Source organism: Neofelis nebulosa, chromosome 1 (assembly GCF_028018385.1).
Source record: "Neofelis nebulosa isolate mNeoNeb1 chromosome 1, mNeoNeb1.pri, whole genome shotgun sequence".
Taxonomy (NCBI): Eukaryota; Metazoa; Chordata; class Mammalia; order Carnivora; family Felidae; genus Neofelis; species Neofelis nebulosa.
The window spans coordinates 72,523-92,203 of NC_080782.1; the positions used below are offsets into that span (position 1 = coordinate 72,523).

Sequence of the window (19,681 nt, forward strand, 5' to 3'; positions counted from 1 at the left end):
TTGGATGGCCCTTATGGCGCCCAGACCAAGAGTCCCCTAGGTGCTGGGTGGAGGCAGCCTGTGGAGGAGGCGGCATTGCCCAGCCCTCGAGCTTGGTTCTAAGGTCAGACAGCCCGGCTCCAAATCCCAGCTGTGCCCTCACTGGCTAGGGTGGATGGTGCAACTCCATAAGCCTGTTTCTTCCGCATAACCGGGGATGGTACTAGTTGTCGCAAAGGTGCACAGAGGGATTAGAAATCATCTGTGTAAAGTACGTAGAGTCCAGAGCATCATTTTCGTGACCCATCCCACGATGCAGTCTCACTAAGTGCCAGTGACAGAATGCATATCACATGATGTGAGCTCATGTGGGGAACATGTTGCATGAAGCCTCATCACATGTGATCTTTGCTCTTTGTGCTGCCTCAACTTTATATTGAAATTTCTTCTGAAATAGCATAGGTAGAATCAGTGTGGGAACAATTAGGCAGGAAAAGAAAGTGCGCTCCCTGACCCCCCTTTCCCAGAGCAAGGTTCCCCGTTATCTGAGAGCATTGGTTTTACCGCCCTCGGATGAGCCTGGGATTTCAAACTTATCTTTCAGCACAGATTTCAAACTACAAAAAAATACCCTGGAAAAAAAAAAATACAGATTCACCCTCACATTAGCTTATACTTAGTGAACCTCAGGTAAACACCAAAACTCTAAGTTAATGGCATTTTGTATTTGCCAAAAGCTTTCTTTTAAGGGAGGGTCAAGAATTGACTTGGGGCCACACTGGAGAGCAATCCTGATTGACAAGGACGAAAGCCTCCTGTACTTTTTGGGGTGTGTACCATTCTGTATGCTCAGCCTGGTTTACCTGTAAGGCCGAGTGCTGTTCTCTCCCTTCTATAATGAAACACCAATAGGGGCCAGGGTACCAGTAGGGATTGGCAGGGCCAAGACTTGACCTTGGTTCTGCAGCCCTGTGACTTTTCCACAGAAAATTCAGATGACCCCACTCCCCTCCCAGAGCAGATATGTTCACCAGCTCGTGAAGCTCCGGGGGAAAGCCTATGTCAAGGAAAACCTAAATTAGCTAAAGCACTTAGGGTAATTCAGGCTGGAGCCTCATGGCTTGGCTGATTATTTCTCCACAAGCATTGTAACTTGGTTAGCATCCTGGTTGCCTGTTGCACCTTGAGGAGCTGAAATCCACCTTGTGGGATATGACACGAGCCTTCGGCGGTCAGAATGAAGTACCCGAGGTGTCAGCACTCATTACTAGGAAGAGTGTCCAGCAGTGTGTGGTCAACTGTTACTGCAGCTGAGTTATAGGGTGAGCGTGCCTTGTGGATAGACTTCCATCAAACTCTTAGATACACAGAATCTTAAAATTAGAGTGGATCTTGGCTATCATCCATCTAATGTCCTGTGCAATGGAGGAATCCATCCATCCGTCCATCCATCTACCACTTACTTGGGAATACAAAAGAGGACAGGATATGGGTCTTACCCTCTAGGAGACACACATGTGAACGAACCCAAACTGTCGTGTCTCCCGACATAAGACAAGCCCACAGTGCTGGGAGGGAGCTGCAGCCTCAGCCAGGGGTGGGGACTTCCCGACATGTCTGTGTCCTTGAGCATGGCGAGTGTCTGCAGACAAGAAGGGAAGGACATTCTGAGCAGAAGGAAGAACATACACAAAGCCCCAGAGCAGCTGGTCACTTTCTGAGCAGGAGGCAGGAGTGGGGACTGAAGACTCCATGTGGGCAGCCTGTGCCCCTGGCATGAAGGCCACACTTACCCAGCGTGCTGCAGATGGAGAGGTCAGGGTGGCGCAGGAACGCAGTCCGCAGAAATGCAGACCCAGGGTGTCTAGGGCAGGTCCGCACATTGCCAGGGGCCCCAGGGGAGCCAGACTGGGGGCGGCTGCAGGCTGCCTGTGCATGAGCGTGAGGCAGGGGGCAGAGCAGTTAAGCCAGCCAGCTCCATCTACCACAGGAGGCAGACAGAGAGAGAAGCAAGTTTTGTGTGGGGGTTCACGCTGGGTGGTCTGGGGGCATTCCCCCCCCCCTTCTAATCCCGAACTGGTGTTTACACGGGAACGAGTCAGTGGGTCCCTCCCAGCCAGTGGAGGACCCAGCAGTCCTCGAACCCAGGAGGCAGCCCCCAGGGAAGGGCTGGCTTGTCCCCTCAAGCGTCCTCCCCTTCAGCAAAGCCGCCAAGTGGATGAGATGGGTGGAGGAGAACGTGTGGTCTGGAGCCTGCAGGGGTAAGTTCCCACGCTGAGCAAGCCTGTGTGGCGGCGGCAAGACCTGGTCCCGCCTCTGAGGCCAGAAGCAGACTCTGAGACGCAGATGCAGGCACCACGGGAGACTTCAGGGATGAAGAGAGAGCGGGGTGGGGGTGTCAGAAGAGGGAGGCCACTGGGGACCAGGAGGGACACCGGAAGTGGAGGTGGGCGTCACGCCCGGCTCCTGACAGCACTGCCGGGACCGCTCCCGGAGACGTAGACTCCAGTGCTCCAGCCACCCAGGAGGCAGCGTGGTTTCTGCAGCAGAGGAGGCCTGGGCACTAAGCTGGCAGGCTGAGGGGGGGCGCCGAGATGGGGGTGTTCTCCCAGCTTGTCTTTCCTGAATCCGGCTTTGATTCCGGAACACCACTCTCTACTCTGGCCTCAGTACACTCGCTTCCCCGGGAAGCACCCCCTTCAGAAGTATTCTTTAGCAGCCACGCCGAAATTGAACACACCCTGACTGTGGGGCACACTCGCCCTTTTGACCAGGACATGGCTTTGCTGTGATGTGCAGTTCAACCAGCTTTGTGTGAGCGGGCCGGAGTGAGCATGCTGTCTCAGACCAGCACCCACACATACGGCTGAGGTAGAATATTAGTGATCCTGGAAGGTGGGGCTGGAGAAGCTTGCCAAGGAACAGAAACCTTGGGAATAGATACATCGCCTCACCCTAGCCTATTGTTTTGTCCTATTTAGATCTAAAGTTTAGGGGTGCCTGGGTGGCTCAGTCAGTTAAGCATCCAACTCTTGATTTCAGCTCAGGTCATGATCTCATGGCTTGTGAGATCAAGCCCCGTGTCGGGCTCTGTGCTGACAGCATGGAGCCTGCTTGGGATTCTCTCTCTCCCTCTCTCTCTGCCCATCCCCCTCAAAATAAATAAATAAACTTAAAAAAAAATAACTAAAGCTTACCATCATCACAGTGGGGAAAGAGCCTTTTTTTAAACTTAAAAAAAATTTAATGTTTATTTTTGAGAGAGACAGAGCACAAGTGGGAGAGGGGCAGAGAGAGAGAGAGAGACAAGAATCTGAAGCAGGCCCCAGGCTCTGAGCTGTCAGCACAGAGCCCGACATGGGGCTCGAACCCACAAACCAGGAGATCATGACCTGAGTTGCAGTCAACACTTAACCAACTGAGCCACCCAGGTGTCCCCTTTTTTGTTTTTGTTTGGTTTTAGAGAAAAAGTGTACGAGCAGGGTGAGAAGGGAGGCAGAGGGAATCTTAAGCTCCATGCTCAGCATTGAGCCCGATGTGGGGCTCAATCCCACAACCTTGGGATAATGACCTAACCAAAGTCAATAGTCAGACACTCAACCAACTGAGCCTCCCAGGCACCCCAGAGCTTTTAAGTGGGGTTGTGAAAAGCACCTGGCAGTATTTTCAGCTTTAGAGGATGTTCTGCTGTCCCACTTTAGCTCTGAAAGTGTGATGAGCCAAATGACTGGTCTTGAGAACAGCCTGATCCTTGTTCACACCATCAGAGTGAATTCCATGTCGTATTAAAGCCTGAACAAACAATCAAAGCTCTGGGGGAGGGTGGTGGGGAGAGAAAGCAACTCCAGGAGATGCAAACATGCGGCCAGCTCCACTTGCCTGGAGAGGCTATCGGACAGGACTGACCCACCACAATGGGCTCCACTGCCCTTTCTCCACCCAGCAAGCAGCTTGATTCCTCCGAAAGTATAGACATGTGTCAAGAATCTTGAACTTGTAGAGCCAGGGGCATCTAGGCAAGGATGTTATCTTCCTGAGAGATGAAGAAGCTCATTTTGGAAGAGATTTCACCTGCAATGGTTAACACGGTCTTTCTCTCTCCAGGAAGGAGGTGCGGGAGCTGGGGCTGGTCATTCTGGTGGACGCTCGCAAGGGTCCGGCCACGCCTGCTCTCTCCCGGGCCCTGGCAGGACTTCAGGTGAGTCAGGGCAACTCCTGTCCTTGGGGGGGCTTAGCATCTCAAGGCTGTGTGGGCCACAAGGGGCGCCCTCATGACCCAGGAGCAGCTGAGTATGAATCTCAGGATGAGGTGAGCATCCTGAGTGTAGACACCGAAAGCAGCCAAGAGCCCACTCCTGTATCCATCAACAGTGTGCTCCCTCGAGGTCGGGCAGTTACCAGGTAGGAGTTTCCTGCCCACCTCCTGGGGTCACCACCGCAGACCTTAAAAGAGGACCAGCCAGGACCGGCCCATGCGGGCATGACCCCTTCCCTCCACAGCAGCTCCTATCCAGCGTCATGTGCAAAGCACTGTGCCGGGGTCTGGGGTCCCACCTTCTCCCTCAGCTAAGAGCTGTTCTCTCTGTTGGGTCTCTGCTAACGCTGCCAGACTCGGGTCACCGCTCTATCCAGATTCCTGAGTCTGGGGACGTCGAATGGAAGTTCTTCCCGGGAAAGACTCCATGGTAGAGGATGGGGCACATCTGAAGTGCACGGGGTCAGCTAGAGAGCAGTGTGTGGGGAAAGGAGAGAAGAGCCCCGGGCAGGCAGGCCGACTATGCATGGAGCAGGGGCTGGGGGAGGCCAGGCCTAGGTGGGAGCGCGGCAGCGGGGAAGGTTAGCAGCAGAGGACGTGGCTGGTCAGGGTGCTGGCGGTGGTGCAACCCCTGTCGCATGCACGAGTGAAGTAGCAAATTCCCGAGGAAGAAACAGCCGACCCAGAGGTGCAGGTCAGGGCAAGAGCTGGCTCTCAGAGCTCACTGCATTTCAGTGGGAGAAGCGGGCTCTCAGCAGAAGGGTGCACAGTGCCTACCTTCAAAGCCCAAGTCAGCAGCTCTAACGCGGAGTGACAGGTTTGACGTACTAGAATTCAGTTTCCACGAGGCACTTTGGAAGCACATAATCCCTGTTGCTCATTTCCCCTGCTTTCAACCAACTGTTCGGCTCAAAAATCAGAATCCAGGATATAATCCAACTTGATGCTCATATTCTGCTCAAGGCTTTGAAATCCCTTTGAGGTTCTGTTTTGTTTTTTTTTAACCACGTGCAATTTTGTATACCAACAAAGACTGAGAAGTTGCTGGAAGTCTTCTGGGAAGTTAGGGGAATGTCCGCTTTTCGAACATTTTGAGGGAAGGTCTGCTGAAAGGACGAACAGCCGTGTTGGTGACTACAGGGTTTCCTAGGCGTCCTGTGATTTTGCAGAAAGAAGGTGTTAATCTGGAGGCCTGGGCGTGGCAACCAGAGTGGACAGTAGGGTGTGCTTTATGTGTGTCTGAGACGCACCTTCCTCAGGAGCGAATGCCTCACACCAGTTAATCACCTCAGGACCCTATACGTCGCAACTTGTGAAAGCAGGGGAGAAAAACAACTTTTCTTTGGATTTGCCTTCAAAACCAAACTAAAATGTCACTGTGGCTGACCTGAGTTTGAAGCTGCAACCGGAAGTTGTGACCGGATCCCTAGAAAGCATCTGTCTGCTTCCTGTCCTGATGAGGGGGTGTGGGGGCTGCCCAGTCGGCCAGCGGAGTCCAGCCGGAGCGTGAGGGAGCGTCTCTCGGCCTCCGCCTGCCTGCCGCCCGCGCTGTCTCCTCAGAGTGTCCTCCACCCTCAGCCCCAGGGGTGGCCGTGGGGAAGGGGTCCTGCTTCTCATATGCCGGGTCCCTGGGCTCCTCCTCCTCGGACCTTTTCCAGCCCCGCTCATCCGGGTCACTTTTGTCCTTACTGCCTGGAGGCGGCTTTTGATGAGGAGGGCTTGAAACTTGTTTTCAGGGGAAGCCTGGAATCCAGCAGCAACCTGCCGCCAGGCCCAGGACAACACCCTCCCAGGCCAGCTGGTGGTGATGGAGCCTCTGGCTCTTCGCCGGCAGGGGGGAGGGGGGCACGTGCGGGGCGAGTCTGAACCCTGTGGCCAGAGCCCTGTGAGGCCGGCGGGGGCTGTGCTGGGGCACCTTTCACAGCAAGGGACTCAGGGAACTCTGATAGCGCCTTGTCATTCCCGGACCGGTATTGAGAGACGAGGTACAGATTCCAGGGCAGGATCGTGGGCACACACCCGGGCAGGTGCACGGTGAGGCCCTGTGCCCAGGGTGGGGCTGGTACGGAGGGATCAGTATCACCATCTCCGCTCCCGCAGGATGTCCCTGTGGTGCGCCCAGCATGGCACTGGCCTTGTGAGAGGTTACTTGAGTCCTAGGAAGAACGCTGCACACGCAGCCGCCTCGCCGTGCTGTGTCACATGCATGATGCGTGTGGGACCTGGAGCACAGCGGGGCTGCGTGACCAGGAAGATGCTGACGCAAGTCTGCAGCGTCTGCAGGCATTTCCTGAAGTCAGGACTGTGGCGGTTCTGCTGCTTTGGCACCCGATAAAAACTTGCAACTTAAGTGTCTGGTCTCAAACAGAGATGGCTGAGCCCTCCCTGCCGATGCACAGGCTTAGCGTCCGCTTGTTCTGCTGTGCGTGAGACCCGGGCAGGGCCCACCTGCAGGCCTAGAGCTCTTCAGCTGTCGACCAGAACCACTTACCTTTTATCTTTGTAAACACACCCCTTCCCGACGTTTCTGTTTGTTCAGACTTCCCTTAAGTCCTGTGCCACTTGGGTCCCACAGCGGGACAATGAGCCCCAAGCAAGATGGCCCCCTCCACCCACAGTTCTCCCAAAGCAGAACCTGGAGAAACTTCTGCTGCATCTGTAACTTTTTATCAGAAGCAAATCTTGTAAGGAACTTCAGGAAATCAACTTCTCTTCCGTTGTCTGGATGCTGGCATTTGGACTGCCCTGAGGCCTGGAGGCTTCCCGTTGTGGCAGGTGTCGGCCTCCCAGCCCCCTGGCTTTGGCTCAACAACAGCAGGGTTTGGACTCCGAGTGAGAGGCATGAACATAAGCTCGAGTTTGAGGGTTATGCTTCCATTCTCAATTTCATTTCTGAGTTATATACAGAAGTAGTTAAATTTTCTCACAGAAACTACCTCAAGAAACTATACTTCAGCTTTTTTTTAATTATTAAAGTTCAAATACCATAAGAAGCTTTCCATTTCAAAAAGTAACTAATGATTTCTTCTTTTCTTGGTAGAAGAAAATGCTAACAATTGCTGATTCCTACCCCATCCACAGCACAACTTCTGCAAACTGATACCGACAATTGTCCTAAGGCACTAATTGTGTTCTCACTTCTTGGCAATAGCAACAAATCCTAATAGTAAAAATTCACTCAAGGAGTTATATATGAGAAATATAAAACACTTTGCAAAACTGTTTGTAGTTTTAATTCCTTATAACTGAAAATTGTAGCTAAACTGCGTGAGAGAAATAGAATATGACCATGAAATAAAAAAGCAAGAATATTTTTCTATGGGTTTTTCTATGGCTTATTCACTCAACAAATATTTATGGAATGTCATCCACAAGAAGTCACATAAAAATGTAAATATATAAGATGAATCTGATACAAATAAAAAATATCAGTAAGTTCTGAGGCCTATCCAGTCAAAATAGCAGATCAAAATTGGAGATTACAAAAAGTGTAAACTCTGTTTAACACTATGAGAAACTATTAAAAAGTAAAGCTTTGGGGAATATGAGTGAAGGAGCACTATGTACATAAAAGAATTTCATTGCTGAACAATCTGGCCTCAATACAATCTAGCAAACAGAAACGGAAAAGGTTTGTTTAAAGTCATAAACACATCAAAAAAAAAAAAAAACAAGTAAGGTTGGAACAACTGGACATCTCTATGCAAAAGAAACAAAAATCCTCAACACATACCTCATACAATATAAAAAATTACACGTGGCTCATAGATCTTCATGTATAATCTAAGACTACAAAAGCATCAGAAGGAAACAGGAGAAAATCTTCGTGTCCTTGGTCAGGTAAAGATTTCTTAGCTACGACAACACCATGATCCTAAAAGAAAAACAGGATAAGTTGGACTTCATCAAAATGGAAAACTTTTCCTCAAAAGTCACCATTACTAAAATGAAAATGCAAGCCGCAAGCCAGGAGAAAATGCAAAACAGATCTGATAAAGTTCTGATCTGTGTATATCTGGAATATACAAAATCTCCAAACCCAGTAATAAGACAAACAACCCAATGAAATAAAGGCAAAGATTTGAACACACTTCACCAAAGAAGACATATGAATGGGAAATAAGCACATACAAATGTGTTTAACATCAGCAGTCATTGGAGAAATGCAACTTAAAACCAGAATGAGGTAACACACACACACACACACACACACACACACACACACACACACACACCAAAACTTGGCAATAGCAAGGGCTTGGCATTGCTCATGGAAATGCAAAATGGCACAGGCACTCTGGTTTTTTCAGAAGTTAGACATGCATTTATCATATGACCCAACAATCCTACTGCTAGATATTTACCAAGAGGAATGAAAACTCACGTTCACATGGAGTTTATAGTAGCTTTATTTATGATTGCCACAAACTGGAAATAACCCACATGTCCTCCAGCTGGTGAATGGGTGAATGCATGCTATGGAATACTACTACGCGGTAGAAAGAAATGAACTACTGACATCTACAGCATGGATGCATCTCAGATGCATTGTGGTAAGTGAAAGAAGTCAATACTATCTGAATATACGTATTTGATATCCTAAAAAGACAAACTTATTGAGATAGAAAACAGATCAGTAGCTGCCAGAGGTTGGTGGGCTCAACAAAGGAGATAAGGTAATTTGGGGGACGCTAAACTGTTGTGTATCTTGACTGTGGTGGTAATTACGTGACTATAAGTTATATCGAAATTCAGAGAACTCTACATTAAAAGGGTGAATTTTATTATATGTAAATTATAACCAATAAACTTGATTACATTAAAAATTCATAAGAGCAAGTAACTTACATTTAAGGCACAATTACATATGCATTCTAAGTACCAAGGAAGAAATAGTACCCACCTAACCTAGACAACTCTATAAACTCAATGAAGTAAAAAATTACAAAGCTAATCAGTATTTCTTTCTTATTTCAGAACACAGCTCCTCCCATAATTCATAGTATTGTGTTCTTGATGAATAAAGAATCAGCATTTAGGCCTGACAAGGATGGAATAATTCAGGTAATAGTTTCAGACCCTCAGCATTAGATATGACTCTGAGTGATGCATACAAGTAAATATTACAGTACCTACATGAGATAAAACAAATGGGAAGCTTCATGTAAGTTGTGACTGCATCCATATAAGAGCCTGAAAGCCCATCTGTGATTCCCTAATTATTTGCAGGAGCCATACAGAGCAAAATATCAGAAAACTTGTGAAAATCTAATTTTTCTTATCCACCTCATTTGTTTTCCCTCCTCTTTCTTCTTGCTTCTTTCTCTTTTATCTAAAAACTCTTTATTATGACTTGAAGGGTTTTTTGCTAGGTATGGGATTCTGGCCTGACAGTAGTTTTTTGTTTGTTTTTCCAGCACTTTACAGGTGTCGTTCTGTTGTCTTCCGGCATCCATAGTTTCTGATGAAAAGTTTGTTGGAATTCAAATAATTGTTCATCTATAGAGTATGTGTCATTTTCCTTTGGTTACTTCCAAGATTTTCTCTTTCTTTTCAGCAAATTGACTATAGTGTGATTAGGCATGGTTTTCTTCATATTTACCCTGTTAGGTTGGGTAAACTTGAAGTTTTAAATTTATGTCTATCACCAAATTTAGGAAGTTTTCATTCATTATTTCTTGAAATGTTTTTTCTGCCTCATTCTCTCCTCTTGCTCTAGGATTTCAATTACACATACTGATATTGCCCCATAGGTTTTTGAGAATCTTTTTTTTCCCCCAATTTTTTTCTCTCTCTTCTTCAGATCAGATTGTTTCTGTTGATCTGTCTTCAAGGTCACTAACTCCATACTCTATTCACCTCCATTCAGCTGTTAAGCCCATCCAATGAATTTTTAGTTCAGATATTGTATTTTTCAGCTATAAAATTTCTGGTGGGTTTTAAAATACATTTGCTCTGTCTCTGCTAAGATTTCCTATCGTCTCATTAATTGCAAGCATTTTTCCTTTATACCATTGAGCATAGTCATAATTGCTGCTTTAAAGTCCTTCTTTAATAATTCTAACATCCAGGTCTTTTCTGAGTTGACCTCTATTGATTGTAATTGCCCTTGAGAACAAGTCACATTTTTTCTGCTTCTTCATACGTCCAGTAATTTTGTGTTGTATTCTGGACATGTGAATATTCTATTGAGTATTGTTCAATATACTGACTCTGGATTCTATTACAAACCTTTAGTATGCTGTTAACTTGGTTGCACTTGAACTGAAAACTGCCCCCTGTGTAGGTCCAGCTCATTTCTTTTTGCCTTCAGCTGCCCAGAGTCTTTCCCATGCATACTTGGTTCAGGGTCAGCCAGAGTCCTGGGTAGGGTTTACATATGACTGGAGCTCCCTTTCCCTGGCTTTCCACCTTGTGGGACTCAATGTCCACATTCCTCCCTAGCTGTATTTTCTGGATCTTCAGGCCAGAAAGATGCCTGTTTTCTATCAGAGCCTTAGTCAATCCAGTCTCAATGTGTTGGCATCCCACCTTCAGGCCACAGCCATGCAAACAGGGAGCTCACCCCACACTGATCCCTTCATCCACGTTTCAGTTGCCTTGCTCACGAAGTCTGGCTTTGTTCACCCTCCAGAGCTTTCCAGTGGTTCTTATACTTTGTCTAGAGTCATCTGGGAAGGGCCAACTCTGCCCTCTCAGAGTGACGCATCTCTGATTCCTCACTATCTCTTCCTCCTCTTGCCCATTCCCATCTCCCCTGTTATCTTGCCCTCTCTTTCTTTTCGATTTTTCCATTTTTTGGTCTTAGTTGGAAGCTTTCTATCACTCTGCTGCCTTTTCCTTTCATTCTCCACACCTTCATTCCTATGCCCAACCACATGCAGCCCATTAATGCCACCAGCACTGGATCCTAAACCTGCCTCTCAGCCCTCTTGGTGGTAGTTCTCCCAGGAGTGAGCCATCGCAGTGGTCTTTCCGATGGATGCCTCTGTGGCCATAACCAATAAACACTTCTCCTTGGCAGTGTGAGGTGGTGGGCTCCCTGAAGGCCTTGCACAAACTTGTTGACAGCTCCCAGCTGACCGCAGACCTCGATGGCTCTTTCTCCTACAGCCACAGTGACTGGATCTGCTTCCGTAGGGTAAGGTGCAACTTACAGCCACTGTATCTGCCAGTGTCCTAGAACTTCTCCTCATGCAGATATTTTTACTCACACCTGAAGCAGGTGTCCCCACCCTGAGTGTCACGCCTGTCACAGCTGCCATTCACAGGCTGTTGGACAGCCACACTGTGGCAGGCTTGGGCGTGCCACTGAAGTCCAACCCTGGGTGGGGAGGGTGCTGCACCCCAGTGCATCTGTGGGCACTAACTGTATTATTGTCTCTTACCTCTACTGCCACGGTAGAAGCTGGAGCCCTTTACCACAAACTGTGAGGATGCCATTGTTTTCCTGCAAAATTCAGTCCGATCCCTAAACACCCACAGGACTCTAAGCACAGCACAGGTAGGTTCTCATGTATTTTGTTTTTTATTTTATTTTATTTTATTTTATTATTTTATTTTATTTTATTTTATTTTATTTTATTTTATTTTATTATTTTATTTTATTTCACAGGTAGGCAGGTGGGAACATAGAGGCTTAGCCAAATCCACCATTCTTAGCAGAGATTTTCAAACCCTTTTTGATTTGTAAATCCCTTTCACTTAGCAAAAGACTTCCAAAAAACCCACTTCCTCCCCATTGTGACCAAAAAAATCCCACCATGCCCAGAAGAGAAACAACACCACTATATTTGTTGGTGTGCCACCGAGACCTGAGTGATTGCTACTGGGACACAGAAGTGGACTGTCCAGAAGGACCTCAACAGCCCAGAGACCTGGGGCTGAGATGCCTTGGGGTTTCCAGGGTGTGTGGGTGAGGTCTGTGCATCGCTGTCCAAATGCCAGGCTCTCCTGCTGCCAAATTTCAAGCTTCCCTCCTTTCTCTTGCCCCAAGTTTCACCCATCCTTGGGTGAGAGCATCTGGGACTCCGTTGCCTTCCTGCTGGGGCCGATGTCAAGTGTGGGCACGGCCAGCCCACCCTGCTTTCAGCTTGACTGATAAACACGGGAGTGCGGGTCACACTCCAACGCTCCTCATGGAGGAGGCGGTTCTATGTATGCTTCTCCCACCCCGTGCAGGAGGTCACAGACCTAATCAGCCAGCACAAGGAGACAATGAAATGTGTGCTGGAAGACGCACTGCTGGTCGCCCTCCGCTTGGAGGGTGGCACTGTGCTGGCGCGGCTGAGGAGGGAGCAGCACGGTGCCGGCCAAGACTGCCGGTGAGTGTCTTGCTGGGGCAGCGCATCCCAGGGGTGACGCCTGTCTCTGTCACACGCAGCGTCTCCCAGCTGTTCAAACTTCCTTCCTTCTGGCAGGCACTCTTTGGACGGGAGCCTGTCTACACTTGTATCCTCTATGGAAAAAGTAGCAGGTTCCTTGGAATGCTCAAGTGGAGGGCAAAACTCATCATAATGGGATTCAGGGATTCAGCAGTCAGAAGTCCTGACCGAATGCTTCTCTGACTCCGTCCTGGGGTGCCACTCGTTCACTTTTCCCTACCCCTACCACCTCGGAGGCACCTGCACTCATGGCTCCTGGGCTCGTTCCTGTTCCTGCTGTGGCTGTGGACCTCCTTGGGGCATTGTTTGTGTCAGATGCGAGGGATGCAAAGAGGGCGGTTGTGACTCTTTAACTTGGGGTATGTTTAGCATAGTAACAAGTTTCAAAACTGAAAATGCTGGATCCATTTTTCTTTTTTTTTTTTAAAGATTTCTTTTTTTTTAATGTTTATTTATTTTTGAGAGACAGAGACAGAACACAAGTGGAGGAGGGGCAGGGAGTGAGGAGGACACAGATTCTGAAGCAGGCTCCAGGCTCTGAGCTGTCAGCACAGCTGTAGGTTGTCACCAACAGCACGTTCGCTGGGTGATTGCCTGTGAACAACTAGTGGTCACGGGTTGCTCTCTGACACTCTTCCAGGGATGCCATCGAGGTTGCCTCCAGGCTGTACGATCAAGTAGACGAAGAGGTCCACAAGGTGGTCCTTGCCTCCAACAGGTGTCTGCAGGAGCTGGAGAGGCTACGGGAAGCGAGGGTGCTCCAGGAGGGACAAGGGCAGGTAAGTGCTTTCAGTCAGAGGAACCAAAAGAGAAAAACATTTTGAAACCCTGCACCTGAAATAACCGATGTTAACGTGCAGTGTGTTATAATCCGGACTTTTCTCCGTGTACATATGCATGTAAAAGCTTTTCAGAAGCCTGCACACATTCTTGCTTAAATCCTTGTGCTTTTGTCAGCCACTCTTTCCATGTAAGTGAATGTGACACAGGAGCCCACGCACAGCCAGAGGTCAGTGTAAGGCAAGGCCAAGAATGGCTGGAGGCCCATGTGTCCCTTTGGGGCAGTTAGGGTTGGGGGATGGCCACTGGCAGGGCATCCCCAGGCTGAACCCCCAGCAAGCACAGTGGCATGTGGAGGCCTCCTGTGGCTCCGGCTCTCCTCATATACATCAGTGACTGCATTTTCACACTTCGTGATCGTTTGCTGTGGACAGGTTCCTAGGCTTGAGACAGCTGGGTCAGGGCCCACAGTATCTGAGGTTTGTACACATTTGCCAAATGGTCCTGCAAACAGCCTGCCCAATTTAGATTCTCAGCAGCAGCCTGGAGCACCCCTTCCTCACTGAAGTGAAAAGAAGTACCTCCTCCTTGTTTGCATTTGGGTTTTTTATGCTAGAGGTGAACTCTTTCTTCATCTGTTTATTGTTATTTTTACTTATTCTCTAACAAATGGCTTTTCCCTGCACTGGCCAATTCCTGCAGGTCAGAAGTTTTACTACTAGGCATATTACTCACGCTGAGCCTCCGATTATGTGGCAAATGTGTTCCCCAGCTTGTCATTGTCCCTCAACTTTGCTTGTGATTGAAATAGCTTTTGCTACCTTAAGGTCACAGAATGACTAATATAGTCCATCATAAGACTTTCATGGTTTGAATTTTCCCAATTACATCTTCCATCCAACCAGAATATTTTTCATGAGGTTGGAGGTGGGATCCCGTCCCTGAGGGGCCTCTGCTCCATTGATCATTTCCCACTCTTCTGCCCAGGGGCTCTCATGCTGCTTGTGTTTGTAAAAACCCAGATTGGACATTTTTCTATATGACTCTGTCCACAAAGAGTGTGTGCTGATCTCTCTTCTCTGCATGTGCTTCAGTGTCACTAAGCACGGTTATGTGGCCTTGGATCCAGCCCGTCACCACGTTGGTGAAAACCTCTTCTTGGGCCCCTAACAACCAGGTGTCCTTGGCATTGCTATCTAACGAGAACATGCATGAAAATAAAGTCTTAACCCCCAACGTGTTCACTGTTCATGAGTGATCTTGCCACGGGATGCTGTGTGGTGCAGGCAGGGCCACCATCAGCCCCTCCGGCTCCCACAGGCAGCCCCTCAGGGTCCTACTGCCACCAGCCTGAAGAGGATTCTAGGGTATGGTTAGCATAGTAACAAGTTTCAAAACCGAAAGTTCTGGATTCATTTTTCTTTCTTTCTTTTTTTTTTTTTTTTTTTTTTTTTTGGGACAGAGAGAGACAGAGCATGAACGGGGGAGGGGCAGAGAGAGAGGGAGACACAGAATCGGAAACAGGCTCCGGGCTCCGAGCCATCAGCCCAGAGCCTGACGCGGGGCTCGAACTCACGGACCGCGAGATCGTGACCTGGCTGAAGTCGGACGCTCAACCGACTGCGCCACCCAGGCGCCCCTCTTTCTTTTTTTTAAAAAAGATTTCTTTTTCTTTTTTTCTTTTTTTTTTTTTTGCATAGTAACAAGTTTAAAAATGGAAAGTTCTGGATCCTTTTATCTTTCTTTCTCTTTTAAAAAAGATTTCTGTTTTTTGCATAGTAACAAGTTTAAAACCAGAATGTTCTGGATCCTTTTTTCTTTTTTTTTAAAGAAGATTTTTTTTTTTTTGCATAGTAACAAGTTTAAAAACGGAAAGTTCTGGATCCTTTTTTTCTTTCTTTTTAAAGAAGATTTCTTTTTTTTGCATAGTAACAAGTTTAAAAATGGAAAGTTCTGGATCCTTTTTTCTTTTTTTTAAAGAAGATTTTTTTTTTTTTTTTTGCATAATAACAAGTTTAAAAACGGAAAGTTCTGGATCCTTTTTTTCTTTCTTAATTTTTAAAGAAGATTTCCTTTTTTTGCATAGTAACAAGTTTAAAAATGGAAAGTTCTGGATCCTTTTTTCTTTCTTTTTTTTTAAAAAGAAGATTTCCTTTTTCTTTTTTTAATGTTTATTTTTGAGAGAGAAAGAGAGACAGAGTATGAGCAGGGGAGGGGCAGAGAGAGAGGGAGGGAAACATAGAATCGGAAGCAGGCTCCAGGCTCTGAGCTGTCAGCACAGACCATGAGATCATGACCTGCGCCTGAGACGGCGCTTAACTGACTGAGCCACCCAGGCACCCCTGGATCTATTTTTCAGTGGATCTTAATCTCCATTTATAAACCATGAAAAAGTTACAAATCTGAGCCATGGAGACTTGTGGTCAACCCTCTTCAACCAGAGCATGTCGATTCCCATCCACAGACTGAAGGGAGCGTGTGTGTAAAAGCAGGGGCCACGGATCTTGTGGCGTGGCCTCCGTTGCTATGCAGCTGCTTCTGATTTATTCAAGGTGCACCGCTTGTGTGCATCAGGATGGGGTGTGCGGGCGGTCAGAACCAGGCGAGCCAGTGCCTGAGTGGCATCTGCTGCTTCCTGTGTCCCCACGATCACAGAGCTGGACTCCTTCACATGGTTAAAAATAAAGCTTTGTTTTTCCTACATAGATCAAATTGTGGTTTGAAAAAGGAGAGAAATTCCTGGCCTCGTGGAGCTGCTCTGTCTTGAGAACACGCAGCAGCGGTGGGGGTACTAGACCTTCCACAACAGGCTGATGGCATGCACACAACAGAGGACACACACGCAAGAGCGGAGTAAGCACCAGGCTCATGCTGGTAGTTCGCTCCTTGGACGACTGCAGTATTGTCCGAAATATTGCAGCTGGTAGAGAACAGCTCCCAAGGCACAGGGAAAGCCACCCTGGACTTGAGAAGGTGGCTGCGCACCGTGTCCAGCTGGGCTGAGCAGAGGGAGGGGGAGCTGGCCGGGGGGCCCACCTCTCTGACTTCTGTGAGGCTGTGAGAGACCCAGCGGAATCACCTCCAGGGAATCTGCATGTGCTGTGGACATTAAGTGAGCACCGTCCCCTGCAGGCCTGAGTGGGTCAAGCTCTGAGACAGCTGGCCAGCATGCCCCAGCACTGCACCCCAGGCTCTCAACCACCATGTGAGGAGTTTATTTATTGTACCAGGCAGAGAGGCAGAACGAACATGTGAACTTTTCTCCGCTTACCGGCTCAGCTATAAAAGTCCACTTATTGCCAGAGACCCCCAAACAGTCGCTGCAACACAGCCCGTGGCTGGAAATTCACCAGCACCCCAGAATTGTCTGGCTGTTAGGGCTGCCGGGGCCAGAGCCCTCAGGAGCACAGCTCCTTGAGTGGGATCCAAGTGGTCAGGGAAGGCCAGGGCAGGGGTAGGAACTCTGTCTCTCCCAATGCCACGGCCTCTCACACCCGTCAGAAGTGTGGAATCGCTGATTTCACGGTCTGTCCAGCCCTGGCATCCCGGGGCCCTGGGACAACCCCACCTGCTGCTCTTGGGGACTGTGGAGGATTCAGACCCCTTTGAGCTCATGCACAAAATCATCTTGCCTACTCTTGGGCTGAGTCTGGCTAGCAGCTGCCTCTGTGGGCAGAGGGGTCTTCCTCTTGTTCTGACCATCTGGCTCTCCCTGGTGCTATCTTGATATGGAGAACCTGGAGAGCAGAAGGAGCATGACCTGGGTTCACTTGAGCTGTTCATCAGCTACATGAGTTTGGGTGGGGCCGACAGTGCTCCACTGCCCTGACCAGCACCCTCTTTGCTGTATAGGTGGATGGGTGGATGCTGCAGTGTCTGGAACACCTGGGTCCCGAGCCGGTCACTGAGTATCCGAAGAGCTGTCACCAGGAGGCCACAGAGCTGACTGCGTGGAGTTTCCCCGGGGCGAGCACGGTGGAGGCAGGCCTGGGCAGCTGGCGGGCACTGCCGCAATGGCACAGCTTGTGGCTGCAGGGCCAGCAGACTCGACTCTGCTTCCAAGGGGCCCTTTCTGGGGCTCCCCCCGACCCTGGGGCCCCACCTCTGAGCCCGAGCCCCCTGCAGTACGAGCTTCCCCAGGGGGCTGAGAGGAGGCACTGTGAGCCTTCTTGGATCCCCCACACTGATCCGGAGGGCCACACTGGGGAGCGTGCCCAGCTGCTGCCCGGCCTCCCTGAACAAGCCGCTCTCTGCAGGCAGGAGGGTGAGCACCCGGCCCCAGACAAGAGCCCTGCCTGCTCCTCCGAGCCCATCCAGACACCCACAACCCACACCAAGAAATATCCCCTGAAGAAAATTATGAGGAAAACACAAAGCTTTGAGATTCCACAGCTTGACAGTGGCCCCCGGGACTCCCCCTGGCCAGGCCACACTGGGGTTTTCATCAGGGGCCTGGAGGTGACCAGCACTGTGGCCTCAGAGAAGCAGCCCCCACCGAGGCCACATGCCGAGGGCCCCCTGGGTACTCGGACCCGGAGTCTGTCCTCTCCCTCCAGGATCCACCCATCCGAGGAGGACAGGAGGAGGCAAGCAGGAAGGTGAGGTGAACGTCCTCCAGCCTTTGGGCCTCGCGGTCAGTGGGGTGCCAGAGAGCTGAAGCCACTAAATGCACTTTCACAAAATAGTAAATCCACAAACATCTCTCCAGGTCCATCTTGTCCTGTCCAGGCAGCACACTTGTGTTCGATTTTAGGCAAGATGTTTTTTACCTCCTGTGTTCAGAACGGTCATCGAAAACTGCTTCCTATTTCGTAGCCCACCCGCTCTCATCATTTGAGGCCAATTATAGAAAATCACAATAAGCAAATCACACCAACAATGTGAACAAATTACCTTAAGAATTACTTTGAAACAAAAGAAAAGCCTTTCAGCGTTGAGGTGAGAAGTATGTGTGTGCTTTTATCCATTGCCCAAATGATGTCTGTATTAACTTGTTAAATGTTTAAGAAGATATTTGTAAAAACATACTTGTTATCCACGGTAGGATTAAAAAGTGGGCAAGAACTGTGCCCCATGCTAAGGACAGGTAGTGAGTCTCACCGGGCACCACGGCCTGCCCCTTGGGTTCTTAGTCCATTTTTATAGTGAGCAGGGTGGGCCACAGGTGGGCTGTCGTAGTCTTCCTTGCTCATTTGGTTGGTGGACGTGTTTCCTCCTCATACAGAGAACACCTCTGACCTGAGACGATCACCGAACACTCTCCTAAAACACACCTCTATGTTTCAGACTCCAGGCGGTTACAGTGCACCTAGTTCAGGGAGGAACCTTAGGTGGAACAGGAAGGTTTCATTTGGGAGCACATGAGGTGGGTTTCCCTGGGGGTTGGAATCCCTGGGAAGGCTCCAGGAAGAACCACTCTCCACCTCCCCTGAGCTCATCTGAAAGCTTTCAGAGGCACAGAATGCCCTCCACTCACTGAGAGCCCCCCTGGTCACCTACAGTGGACGTCCTCGGTCTGGAGGGAACAGGTTTGGGTAGCCATCCTGCCTTGCCCCTGGGGACAGGTACCCTCTTCCACCTTACATGATCCACGGACCCACCAACCCAAGGTTCAGTAGCAGATTCCACGGCACACCAGAGACGGAGCACTTCCTCCTCAAGCAGGAGAGAACATTTAACCCTATCTCCCATGAAAACCCTGGCCCTTCTGCCAGTTGTCCAGATACAGTTCCTGTCACTTGGTCCATTTCCCCACATCTTTCTAGCCATTATTTCCTAGAGAGTCAATTTCCAATTAACTTGTTCCAAACCCCCAGACCATGCTAGTTTTGTTTCTGAGTATTTAAGGGTGCTTATACTGGGCAAATGTTGACAGGTGGTGTGCTGTGGGTACTGGGGCCTTGGGTTGACTGGGGGCACCTCCAGGCCACATGTCCCAGCAGTACCACGAGGTCTGCGTTCTCCCAAGCAGCCAGCACGTGCTGCCCCCTGAGAAACAATAGGTATTTGTAAATCTGTTATGTGAGTGTGATAAGGAACAGGCACGCCAGCTGCAAATGGGGTGCATTCGGCAGCATTTCTGACCACAGGTGTCTTTCCTATCACTGGTTGCTTTTCATTGTTTTCCATTTAAAAAAAACAACAAGTAAATACAAGTAATGGCAAAAAAAGATCTACCAGCCCCCATTAGTATTATCGAGATTGAGTAATGTAGGGAGGTTGCTGGCAGAATGCTGTCAAACAGGGGTAAGACTTTTGTGCCTCATTACTAGCAGGGTGGGGC

General features: G+C 49.0%; 1 protein-coding gene across 5 annotated transcripts in view; it reads left to right on the forward strand.

Moving 5' to 3' along the window:
- PLEKHG4B (pleckstrin homology and RhoGEF domain containing G4B) overlaps positions 1–19,681 on the forward strand; it is an 84,523-nt gene that overhangs the window by 51,089 nt on the left and 13,753 nt on the right. For 4 of the 5 annotated variants that reach the window (XM_058706146.1, XM_058706064.1, XM_058706230.1 and 1 more), the window contains 7 exons: positions 4,084–4,177; positions 9,212–9,298; positions 11,259–11,375; positions 11,640–11,738; positions 12,416–12,558; positions 13,259–13,397; positions 17,251–17,996. In XM_058706146.1, coding sequence (XP_058562129.1) covers positions 4,084–4,177; positions 9,212–9,298; positions 11,259–11,375; positions 11,640–11,738; positions 12,416–12,558; positions 13,259–13,397; positions 17,251–17,996 — 1,425 coding nt within the window. The remainder of the gene's footprint in view (positions 1–4,083; positions 4,178–9,211; positions 9,299–11,258; positions 11,376–11,639; positions 11,739–12,415; positions 12,559–13,258; positions 13,398–17,250; positions 17,997–19,681) is intronic. The other variant, XM_058706407.1, reaches the window with a different exon arrangement.